The sequence below is a fragment of the Aspergillus clavatus genome, genomic scaffold (assembly GCF_000002715.2).
Source record: "Aspergillus clavatus NRRL 1 1099423829736 genomic scaffold, whole genome shotgun sequence".
Lineage (NCBI taxonomy): Eukaryota > Fungi > Ascomycota > Eurotiomycetes > Eurotiales > Aspergillaceae > Aspergillus > Aspergillus clavatus.
The window spans coordinates 766,269-778,465 of NW_001517111.1; the positions used below are offsets into that span (position 1 = coordinate 766,269).

A 12,197-nucleotide genomic window follows, 5' to 3' on the forward strand; every position below is an offset into this window, starting at 1 on the left:
AGATCCAGTAGTTTCTCTATTTCTAGGGCTTGGAAAATACTCAACCTCACCACAGTCTTCAATATCCTCTGTCAATTTCTGGCTCGTTCATCTTCTATACGGTAAAAATGGCAAAGGATAAGGACTTTGGTGGCTTCAAGCTCACCCCAGCCGACTACTGCTTTCCCATGTTCTACGCGGGATGTACAATCTCTTTCCGTTTACAATGTCCAGAGAGCGGAGTCACGGTTCTGCGAGAAGCAATCGATCGACTCGCATCGCATCTCCCCTTTCTGAAAGGGGCGGTGGTGCCTTCGGTGGACTCAGTCGGGGTGATGGAAGTGCGTTCTAATGCCCACGATGACCTGGCATCTGACACAGAATCACCTCTCTGCATCGTCAGGCGGTTCCTACATCTTCGTCTGCCAACAGAGACATATTCCTCGCGCCAGAAGAATGTGGAAACCTATGATCGCAACGCAGCGCTCGCCATGGCTCCTGTGCACGTTGCTGCATCCGCTGCATACCACCCTGTCATACGTTTCCAAATCAATGTTCTGGCGGACGGGATCATCCTCGCCCTATTTGTCAATCATATGGTGATTGATGGCACGGGGATCGGCACTCTGCTCGAATCAATAGCGGCTTGCTGCCGTTCAGCCCCCGACCTTGCGAGTAACCCTGCATGTGAGGTCACTACACGCGCATTGTTTGCTACCCTTCAACAAGAGCCTTGCAAGCTGTCAGAACCGAGCACCTCAGCTGAGATCGCCGCGCCAACCGGGCACGACGAGGTACATGATGCGTCCTTGCTTGACTACAATTTTCTTCTGTCGGCTGAAAAAATCAAAGCCCTGCGCCAATGGGTCCTGCAGGCGGATCTTGAGCCAGGTCAGCCCCCTGTATCCGAAGATGATATCCTCACCGCCGTCCTCTGGATCTGTCTGGGTCGCTTTCGGTCTCACCCGTTGGCTGAAGGAGGGTCATCTCATGCCTGCGTACTCCAGCGGGTCGTCAATGCCCGGCACCGCTTGCGCCCGCAGGTACCGGCTCACTATCTGGGAAATTGTTTCGTCATGCTCAATGAAACCTTACCGACTACAGATCTGGACCTCGAGGCATGCCAAGGCAAGACTGAAGCAGAGCAACTTGGCAGGCAGATCGCCCCTGCGGCCCGTCTATTGCGGAAAAGGCTTACCGAAGTCGACGATCGTTTTGTGAAAGATTACCTTTCCCAATTCTCTAGGGCCGATGACTGGGCCAGCACCTCAGTCCACGAACCCAATGTGGCAGTGACAAGCATCCGTCGGCTCCGGGTCTACGAAGAAGATTTTGGGCCGGTTCTTGGCAAGGTGGTTGAATTTGAGATGCTGCCGTACATGAATCCCGAGGGTGTTTGTACGATCAAGCCACGCCGACATGATCAGCATGCCTGGGAAGTCGGTGTGACGCTGAGCCGTGAGGATATGGACCGTCTGGGGAGTGATGCAAGACTCCGTTGGCTGGTGGAAAGGGAGTCCCCGTTGCGCATTTTTGAGTCTGTGCTGTAGTAGTACAATGTCACACCCCGCGTCTCAATTATTGAATAACGTGCAAAGTCCTAAAAAGTCGACGTTAAAAACTCGTCTGTCATCGCCAGTCTCATTGTCGGTGCGAAGCCAAGCTAGAGCGGCCCCATCGGTAAATCCTCCAGAAGGTTTCAAATTAGACCTACGTAGTACATAAGTTGTCTAGTCAATTGGCTTATCGGATCTTCTATCAGGGGATCGTGTGACCTAGCTTTCGGCTCTTGATGCACTTACTCTGTATCTATCAGATCCTGATTTATATTAGTTCTGAGGCAATGAAAATATGCCCACGGTCCTAGCTATCCAATTGACATACTCAGTCCTTGTTGATATACCTTCGACCTACTCAATACGGAGAGTATGGATCGTAAAATGGAATTTTCATGGTGAATATGACATATTATTGGATACATAGTTGGTAAACACGGTTCACATTCCTGGAGAGACTGGTAGCCCGCTATCACTTGAGAGACGTAGGCTGTGGAACCAACCTAGTTATTCCTTGGGAAATGAGGCTTCAGCTGCGACACCCGTGGTTGGTAAATCGATAATGGGTCTTTGGCCCAGTTGATGAACCCAATGAGAGGCTCTCAAGCTGAGAATGCAGAAATAAAGATGTCCCTTACTTAAGCTTGTTTGACAATGGGGTTCTTGAATTGGTGTCACTTTGGCCGTCTGGTATGCCAAATCATATTGCCACGGACGACTACTATTCTGACATACTTGGGATGCTGGAGAGCAGAAGAGATGCTGGAGTACACAGGCGAGGAGATTCATGAGAGGGATCGGAAGATAGGGTCATTACTCGCCCTGCCAACGCTTGATTTGTATTACATTTGGCTTGCAAGAGAGACAATCGCTATGTATCTTATCTGATTGTTCTTTTCATTTTTGGCCTGTGTTGTTATACTCGCGAAGTTAGACGATAGCCATGACTTTTAGAATCCATACCTGGGCTAGGCTAGCCATTGCCCTGAGCCTCTGTACGTATCTCTCTCGAACTTGAATCTTCAATTTGGTATCTAACTGTCTGGTAGTTACCGGCTGCGAGGCGAATCCGGCACTATTTCATCCTCAAGGCCGAGACGATATTTCCTTCACAGTAGCAGTATCGAATGCAACAAACTCCTCTGGAACGGATGCCTTGTTTCTTCAAATCCAAGCACCCAGCACGGTTCAATGGGTCGCTCTTGGCCAAGGCGACCAGATGGCGGGAGCGAGAATCTTCCTGGTCTACGCCTCTTCCCGGACGAACGTGACCGTCTCGCCTCGTACGGGAACGGGGCATGTGCCCCCAGAATTCGATCCGGAGATTCCCATCTCTCTCCTATCGGGGACTGGAATCAATGATGGGGTCTTGACAGCCAGGTTCGAGTGTCAGAATTGTCTGGACGGTCATGGAGGCACAGCCAATTCAACCGACGCCATCAGCAGGTGGATCTGGGCATATAAAAACGGCAGCCCTATAGAGTCAGACGACACGTTGGCGACGATTGACTTTCACGATTCCTTCGGAGGAGCAGTTGTTGATTTGAGCTGCGCACAGTCAACGTTCGATAGGGATCGGGACCCTTTCTCAAACGCTTCCTCGGACTGTGCTCATTCCATTGACGAACTCGCGAGCTCGGAAAACTACTCCCTGTCAACTATGGCGATCGCGCACGGCTGCCTCATGTCAGTTGCCTTCGTCCTGCTGTTCCCGATATTTGCTCTTCTCGTTCCCCTTTCGGCCGTTATGCCCATGCCAGTGATGGTCGTGCATGCCCCGCTGCAGGGCCTCGCACTTGCCATCGCAATAGCCGGGTTCGGCCTCGGGCTCAAGCTGTGGTCGGATGGAGGCAGTCCACCGGCCGCGCACCCGGTTATCGGTACCGTCGCGGTGGCGAGTCTAGCTCTCATACAGCCTAGCCTCGGGTTGCTTCAACACAAGCACTTCAAGCGGACAGGGCAGAAGAGCTGGTTTGCGTACGTGCACCGCTGGTTTGGCCGTGGAATGATCGCCCTCGGTATTATAAACGGGGGGATTGGCCTCTGGTGGCTGGGATTCAGCACAGGGCCGCTGCGAACGGGAACGATTGTATACGGGGTGGTTGCCGGTATCGTCTCCGTGATTTATGCCGGTGTGCATATATATATCGGGATTGGTGGTGCAGAACAGTTTGAGGATGCGCATGGTGTTGAGCATCAGGACGGATTGCCTGCAGAGATGAGACAGAGCGCGACTACAAATGGTGGAGCTCAGTTGCCTGACGATATACCACGTACTGGTGAATATCTGATAGGAGAGCCAACTGAGCAGAGTTTCAAGCTTTAAAGCCACAAGTGTCGAGTATATCAGTCCACAGAGCGTTTAGCCCTGCTTCATTCCTACAACAATGGGAAGAGTATTACGAAAGTGTACTATGATATCGATCAATTTATTCTAAATGTATGATCTATGTTAGGGCCTTGATATAATCGTTTCATATGTGCGTTGCTAGGACCATATCTATAGAGAATTCAATAATAGTCTTCCCTTGGTTGCATTGCGGCATCGTGAATTCAGTCGAATATCATTTGGGTTCGTCCTTGGGATCGAGATTTGATTGTCCGTTCGTCATTATCGCCCTATTTGCTAGGACGTATGGCGACCGGAGAGCCATGTGAAAGTGAAGACTCCCTTACAATTTATTTCTACAGTCGACCAAGGATGACAAGGTGCAGATAGATATCTTATCCTGTTATCTGCTGTAGAATACTACCAACCCGCAGCAAACGCATCCAATCCCCCAAATGCTATGGAAGCTGGGTTCTATTTCCACATGATCTGGGTCACTCCATTGAAGACAGGGATCATTGTTGCCGTAACCCGAGGTTCGGTGGCAGCATAGCGGTTGAAAGCATTCATTTTGTCCGCGATGGCCAGATAGGGCTGCTGGATTTCCTCAGGGAAATTCTTCGCAATCGATCGGTCAACCACGAGGCCTTCTAGGAGAACTACTCACGGCCGTACATTAGCGCAGGAGCGGGAAAAGCGTCACCGATGAGAGAGATACGCACCATCGTCCACCAGAATGACTCCCTCAGGAGAAAGAAGTTTGTGGTCCAGGATGTACCGTGTGTACGCTTCGTACTCCTCCTCTGCTGCGTCGATGTAGATCAGATCAAACTGGCCCGTCAATGTTGGTAGCCTGTTAATTATCAATCTCATTAGCGATACACTCGCCGGAAAAAGGCATGGGCAATAATACGAACATTTCCAGGCAAGGCCCCTGAACCGTTCTGATACGGTCCGTTGCGCCATGGCGACGGAAGGCATCCTCCGCGTACTTGAGGTATGTTTCCGACATGTCCATGCTGACGATCTCTGCCTGTGTCTTCTTCGTCGCCTCGTGGAAAATAAGTGCGCTGACACCCGTAAATGTGCCCAGCTCAAGCACTAGACTCCATTTTAGAGTCCAGTTCTCCCTTTGAAATTTTCTTGGAGCTGTCACCTACCTCTCTTAGGTGCCAGGACCTGGGTAAAGCTCATCAACCAGGCACACTGGGCCGGGGAGGGCGCCATGACAACTTCATCCTTGGAGAGCTTATCGGTGAATTGGATTTGCGCGAGGATGGGGGCCGGTAGCGTAGAGCTATGGGCCTCGCAGTAATCACCCGTAGTCACTATCTGCTCCTTGGTGAAGGGTAACATACATGCGTCTCTCATTTTGGCGGTGGTGAAGATGAAGGCAGATTGGGATGAGCAAAAGAAGGCAATGGCTTCTGATACCAGACTTATGGGAATTGACAACACCTAGTTTTGCTGCACGTGCAACGACCGATCTATGTACGGAGAGGTACTTGTTCCATTTCCTCGAGGTATCTAAATTGTGGGATCTTCGACCTACATCTCCCTTGCAGCTGTGACAGATAAGGCGCCATTGAGATACCTGCACGGTCACACCATGCATTCCCTTCGAGTCTTTTTGGTTTCTTTTTTCTACCTGCAGCTCCTTGACCTCCCTTACGTATTCCTTCAGAAGCGAATATGCATGAGGTACGACTTGTACTACATGAAGCTACTAGCTCGAAGCTACAGCGCAGGGTATGACAGATCCAATCTGCCTAACTTACCTGCATACATCGATTATTCGCTTCCTGCGGGCATTCCTGATCGTCGTGTGTATATCATCCGTATCCGTGGGGTTACGTAGAGTGAGAGAGAGAGAGCAAACGCATTACATTTGTCATGGTTCTGTATACTGAAGATCTTACTTTAATCGGAGCATTCCTATGAGGCTTGATGCACATTGTAACACCAACTTCTTCCCAAATACTGTACTTTGAGTGACGATCTAAACTATCAGATTACAAAGCTTAAGATCTCTCTTCTTTTGGGCAAGCTAGGACAGCAGTATGGAGCTAAGATGTACTCATTAATTAGCCACCAAGATAACAAAAAAGGGAGATATATGTCTTGAAGCTCGGATGCCACCGAATCCACTTCACGCGATGCATTAATATGAGTATCGGAATAAGTCATGTTAATTGACTGACTGTGAGGGGGTTTCGATGTGATTATACAGCACGACTCGCGCATACGCAGGGCAAACTGTCACAGGTAGACTTAGGGCAGGCTGATCTTGGACGTGACGGAGCATCCTGTCCGCACTCCCCAAGGACCTGGGAATCCCAGGCATTTGGAAGATTTTGTTTTCTCCTCTCACATTTAGCCTGACGACTATTGTCTTCGTCTTTTTGAACCTGCCTACCCAGAAACGCAATGTCAGACGTGGCTCGGTGGCTAGTTGACTGCTGCTTCTCCTGCAGCCGAGGCTGGCTTCTGCTCTGGTCTCTTGTCGTGCTTGTTGCCCACAGACTGATCCAACACCTCTTTTTCCATCCACTCCGTCATATTCCAGGACCATGGAGCGCAACACTCTGTGGATGGTATGAATTTTACACTAACGTGTGGCTCGACGGTCAATGGTGCAAGACATATCCATATTTGCATGAAAAGTACCGTAAGTGGCACTGACAGGGCTCGTCCACTTGAGATATCTTAATGTCTGTACACAGGGAGCCCCGTCGTCCGTGTTGGACCCGACCATGTCCACATCAAGGATATTGATACATATGAAAAGTAAAACGCTTATCCTGCGATCACCTTACTACGTGCTCTTTGTAACGGACTAACGGACCGATTATAGGATCTTCCGCAATGGGACGAATTTCTACAAGGACCACACATTCTACACCTGTGCCGACAACGACGGATCCATCTTCTCACTGTGTGATCGCGACGCGCATCGTGCGCGACGGAAGGCTCTTAGTCCCCGGTTCTCGAAGCAGGCAGCTGAAGCCGATGCCCCTGGGATCTTGCAGCAGCTTCGGCGTATGGAAGCCTTCATAGTTCGGCAGTCAGACGAGGGGAAAGATTGCAATATCAACGATCTATTCAGGACATTTGCAGTACGTGAAACCTCTCCAAGAAATCACTCATCCGCTGACCTTGCGTGGTAGATCAACATCGTAGGCAAAACACTGCTTGGCGATTGCGGCGACCTGGTCACATATGAGGACAGCAAGCCTGAGCTGCTCGATATTGTCGATGGCATGTCCATGATGATACCTACGCGTGAGTACTTCCACTGCAAAAGTGAACCGCTTGAGGAATCGACGTGAAATGACCTGGGTTGTAGTACGGTTCTTCCCCTACCTGGCCGCCATCAATAGCGTCGTTCCATCTTTCATATCGAACCTCTTGGTTCCCGCAGGTGTGCTCAATTTCAAGAAGGTCCGTTGTCCACTCTGACGGCATCGATGCATAATCGGTCATGTATGCTACCGAAACCTTTCTCACTCCTCTCAGATCTGTGAAGATTACACAAGGTCGCGAATGGACAAGCCGATCCGCAGCGACATTGAGCGTAGCAGTGCATCAGTTATCGAGCTTCTGGTTGCTCATAGCCATGATATCACCGGGGGCCCGCCTAATCTTGACTATCTGGCTGCAGAAGCTTTTACATTCATCGACGCTGGAGTAGATACGGCGGGTAGGACGCTGGCGGCTGCAGTGTACCACATTCTTCGCGATCCGATAATAGAGAAGAAGCTGAGGGACGAGCTGGATAAGTCGGACGCCTGGACTTCCGGAGCCCTCGAAGTCGACGTTCGCAAATTGTGGAACCTGCCCTATCTGGTAAATCCATCTCTCCTTTGCACTATGAGCCTGCAGACTGTACAGACCTGACATAGACTCTGATCAAAGAATGCGATCATCAAGGAGGCGCACCGTATCTGGCCGGCACTTCCCGGACCGCTGCCTCGTGTGGTTCCTCCTGAGGGACTACAAGTCGATTCCTATTTCATTCCCGGTGGGGTGAGTCATTGTCTAGCATGTTCTTCAAGTCTCGATTACGGAAATTGATGATTGTATAGACCATTGTATCTGCCACCCACCATTCCCTCCATTTCGACGAGGATATTTTTCCCGAACCGAACAGATTCAATCCTGAGCGCTGGCTACGGAATGATAGGACGGACCTCGATCGTTATCTCAACCCCTACAGCCGTGGTAGCCGGGCCTGCATTGGAATCAAGTAAGTGTTGGGTTCAGTGGATGTTCCTGCAAGATCCGCTAATGATATGCAACAGTTTGGCCCAGGCAGAACTCCTGTTGGCTGTCGCCGACATGTTCCGTCTACTCGACCTGGAACTATGCGAGCCAATTCCGTCTGGTCTAACATGGAAGGACCATTTTGTTGCGGAACCGATCAGCCCCATCCTTATCCGCGCAAGGCCTAGGGAGGTGTCGTTTTGAGTGTAATGTGGGACTCCGCTTCATCGAGCATGTGCGAGAAGCAAATCGCATTCATGAACCTGAGCCAGAGGGTTGACTGTTGATCCTCTTACCCATATCCTCAGAAGATTTCTGCCAGATACTGATTCTGTGGTGTTGTAAAAGGCGACCATCATAGTTACGGAAAGCAAAACATATGTGCCGGACAGTATTCATCGAGATATATGGAGCTGAAACTGACATGGAGTTAGGATGGATCAGTTAGCATTTACACCTTTATTACGCAGTCTGTACCAGGTTCATCATATAATTGTTACCAAACACATAAAGATCATCTCAGGACACGGTGGCTCATATCACACTGACCACCATACCATCCGGGTATCAAAAAGATAGATAAAAGTCACATCGGAAATTATATTCAGGATGGCCCAGCGACTCCCACTCCCCCTCCTTCATCCCTAGGAAACATGTATCCACTAAAAACCATTGCGTCCCTCATAGCAGCCAACTCCTCCTCTAGCATTAAAGCTTCGCTATTCAATCGCCGCTGCATGTCCCGCACAGCAGCCTGAACCCCTTCCCGCGACTCGGCAGCTGAGCATACCACAGTAACAGAACTCGAGCTTGCATTGAGACTGACGAGGCTATATAGTCGTTCTCTCACGTGGTCTGTGAGCGCAACAAAGACTTCATCTATCGAGGCATTGAATGTTGCCTCAATTCTTCTGAACGAGGGGCGGTCGTGGACATTGAACCACATGACATGGACCGATGGAGAATCCAGAGAGGTATCGGCCCGGGGGGGTTGTTCGATCTTGGAGGTAGTTGGGCTTGGGAATATTCTATCCCCCATCGATGCTTTGTTTTTGGGATGCCACGGCGTAAGGTGTCTCATGCTGGAGAAGAGGTGACTGCAGTGAGTCGCGCTCGAGGGGGAGGAATGGACAGTGAATGATCTGGCTTTTGTTGATACTCTTGACTGGGCTGTCCATAAATAACCATCTTCCCCATGGCATCAAGTGACGATACTGGGCAGGATTGCATCAAGATTTAGACAGGCTCGTGGCTTGGTGAAATTAAGTATGCAGTTGCCGAATTCAAATTGTCTTACCAATTTAGCCCTCTGACATGGCAGTTGTCTCGAGGGTTTCCGATGCCTGCGGAATAGTAAAGCCTATTATATATTGCGGATGATCCTTATGACGTGGTCTCCGCTTTAATCACTATAGCACGCGGAGCAATCTCATTGAATGAGGACACCAGACTGCAAAGACGATGTGATATGCACTATGTTCTATAATGCGAGACCACAGAAAGGTTCTGGCCACGAGCCATATCAAGGGCAGTATCCTACTTCCCCAACATCGCCAGTCCAAAGATAATGGCCACATCCACGAGTTTTCGAAGCGATGGTGGTCTGAGTAACTGTCCTACCATATCAGATTGCCAAGCTGAATATGTCCGAGGCGATGATCGGTGTGGACGTCCCGGAGTTTTAATCCCAATGAGGATCACCATTGTCCGGTGGGCCAGATGATCAAAACAATGATCATTCGGTCATACGACTCTTCGAGAGGCTGTCATAGGAGCATCGTTCAAGGGCCCCATTCTCGCGGACGCCGTTGATCGGGTCGTATACTTTCTAATGAGAAGTCATGACAGTCGAAGTACAGAAAGCCATGGCTACCCTGGCAGGAAGCTGGTTTGATCCGATGAGCTCTGTAACCAGACTTATGCAATCCAGTCCTTGTATATAAAAAAGAATTAGCAAGTCAATCCTCCAATCCTTCTGGGAGTTGGTTCCTCTCATTGCTTGCGCATTGTATCGCTTCGTAGGGTGATGAGGTCGTTGATCAGCATAGGTGCTTTAAGGATGCTCAGGTTGCTGTCAGCACTCTACCGATATTAGGGATAAATCTTGGGTGGATCCATAGTCAATTGTATTATTTGACTGCTGTATAAGGCTCCCGGTAAATCCGAAACCGCGTAGTTGCGATATTACCCCGAGACTCAAGAGTGGGTGTGGGGTTGACTAAATCATGGACTAGCCAGTCACTGAGAGTCCTGGCTGTATTAGAGTCCCTTAGAAAGGCAACTATTGTACTCCGTAGCCCCATTCTTTTGCAAGATGTGAAGGGTCCCTTCCGTTGCTGTTTCACGGTAGTTTCCCATCAAGACATCATCCCCGGAGTCTGCAATCAATCCCCCAGAGGAAGGATTGTGATACTCGGCCCGGAGCAGATCACTGTTCTTTCCTTGATATTAAAGTTATAAAATGTAAGCTCGTCGACTGCTGATGAAGTGAAAAGGATATGTTCGTTGCGTTCCTGGGTTTTTTCTGCGACGTTTGAGAGCCAATCACTGTGTCCATATACCCGGACTATACTAGCATTCATTAATCAAAATTTATGGCAAGACAATCCCATTCTTAGAAGAATCACTCTGGACTTTCGAGGACATTCAATTTGAGCAGTACCCCAAATACGGAGACGGAACTGAGAAAGAGAGGACCCTGAACAGGACAAAGTGGGCGCCAAAAGTCACCCAGAGAACCTTTGACCTCCTTCCAAACAGACTTGATTTCTGAAAGTTATGGCCCGCGAGTTGAGTACAACTGTTATAGTGTATTGCCAATATCCTCTGGCAGGGATGCAAAGAGCGCAAATTACGGTCAAGCCCTTTAGAAAATGCTCATGAGAAATTCATGTATGGTGGAAGAAAGATATATTTTTGACATTGGCGGCTATCCAGAGGCTTTTACTCTCTGGCTAGAGTTTATACCCCGACGGGTCCCATAAAAATCTTCGATTATACCCTTGAATCAGCGATATTTGTACTTGCCAATCCTAAGCTAGATAGTACACGAACAAATGAACAACAGCTGTGACGCAGAACAAGCATAGACACATTTTCCCATGTAATTCCAGACAGCACAAGAGTCTCCTCGATGTCATCATCTGCCACGCCTTCTGGATTTCTAGAGGTAGCTCAACCCCTGGGAATAGCTCTCTGATGCGTGCCCCCCGCTTTTTGGACGGGGCAAGGACAATGGTTTCGCTTCTCTCAGGCAAAAGACTTGCCTCAACTGATACCAAAATAATATAGGATGGAAGGTATAACAGCAGGTGGAAGAACAGCATAGAGACGGAGACCAAGACATCCCACATGACAATCGCCGACATTGTCGACACAGTGATATCCCCATGGGACTTACTGCCGAGCTTCTCTACTATTCCCGGGATATGATTCAGAAGGGTCCCAGTGGAGGCAAAAGTGAGGGCAGGGAGCGCCAGGAGCTTCCATCGTTTCCGATCCCGTCGTTTGTTGACGTGGCTCATCTGGTCTCGGGGGAGAACCGTACGAGCGAACCAGAAAAAATGCATTTCTGCGAGCAGGACGGATGAAATTACAGAGCAAAGCGGCTGCAAGAATAGGTTTTGCAAAACCAGCGACAACAGATTACTTACGGCAGAGTGAGCGACCCAGTAAGTCCACCCTGCCCCGAGGCCGCCAAAAAGACGACGAGGGCCGCCTCTTCTGTAAAGGGAAGAGAGTGTCTGTAAGAGCCGCCGACAGGAGGGAGATGGTTTTACACCACCCGTCTCGCGAGCGTGCATTGGTTGTTTAATGGTCTCGAGGATCAACATGGCCATGACCACATGGCTAATCGCATAGCGGACCTGAGTGTCTTTAGCCATAAACCCTAGTATTTGAAAGAAGAGGAAGAATAGGTGGACAATCAAAACACTTACTAGCAAATTGAGAATAATGCCCACCACAATTGGGACAAAGCAGGCAGGGTTGTTTGCTTGAGTAGGCTCTTCTTGCCACAGCCGATGAGCTCGTGCCAGAAGAGGCTCATCACCTGCGGAATGGATAAACGT

The 12,197-nt window shown here is 49.6% G+C and overlaps 5 protein-coding genes across 5 annotated transcripts; 4 read left to right on the forward strand and 1 right to left on the reverse strand.

Annotated features, from left to right (window-relative positions):
- Window positions 1–107: 107 nt before the first annotated feature.
- Window positions 108–1,529, forward strand: ACLA_059680 (putative acetyltransferase; the record flags this gene model as incomplete). Its single annotated transcript, XM_001276726.1, has 1 exon — window positions 108–1,529. One exon carries the CDS (start codon window positions 108–110, stop codon window positions 1,527–1,529), a length of 1,422 nt encoding a protein of 473 aa, XP_001276727.1.
- A 949-nt stretch (window positions 1,530–2,478) lies between these two features.
- ACLA_059690 (cytochrome and DOMON domain-containing protein) lies at window positions 2,479–3,861 on the forward strand (the record flags this gene model as incomplete). Its single annotated transcript, XM_001276727.1, has 2 exons — window positions 2,479–2,530; window positions 2,585–3,861. The coding sequence occupies 2 exons, from the start codon at window positions 2,479–2,481 to the stop codon at window positions 3,859–3,861; spliced, it is 1,329 nt and encodes a 442-aa protein (XP_001276728.1).
- A 477-nt stretch (window positions 3,862–4,338) lies between these two features.
- ACLA_059700 (O-methyltransferase) lies at window positions 4,339–5,235 on the reverse strand (the record flags this gene model as incomplete). Its single annotated transcript, XM_001276728.1, has 4 exons — window positions 4,339–4,523; window positions 4,587–4,717; window positions 4,782–4,965; window positions 5,025–5,235. The coding sequence occupies 4 exons, from the start codon at window positions 5,233–5,235 to the stop codon at window positions 4,339–4,341; spliced, it is 711 nt and encodes a 236-aa protein (XP_001276729.1).
- Window positions 5,236–6,434: 1,199 nt separating this feature from the next.
- ACLA_059710 (cytochrome P450) lies at window positions 6,435–8,331 on the forward strand (the record flags this gene model as incomplete). The annotated part of the gene is made up of 10 exons (XM_001276729.1): window positions 6,435–6,458; window positions 6,505–6,532; window positions 6,588–6,651; window positions 6,719–6,980; window positions 7,032–7,146; window positions 7,211–7,305; window positions 7,381–7,710; window positions 7,780–7,890; window positions 7,950–8,110; window positions 8,166–8,331. The coding sequence occupies 10 exons, from the start codon at window positions 6,435–6,437 to the stop codon at window positions 8,329–8,331; spliced, it is 1,356 nt and encodes a 451-aa protein (XP_001276730.1).
- Window positions 8,332–11,516: 3,185 nt separating this feature from the next.
- Window positions 11,517–11,747, forward strand: ACLA_059720 (uncharacterized protein; the record flags this gene model as incomplete). Its single annotated transcript, XM_001276730.1, has 2 exons — window positions 11,517–11,670; window positions 11,728–11,747. The coding sequence occupies 2 exons, from the start codon at window positions 11,517–11,519 to the stop codon at window positions 11,745–11,747; spliced, it is 174 nt and encodes a 57-aa protein (XP_001276731.1).
- Between the last annotated feature and the right edge of the window lie 450 nt (window positions 11,748–12,197).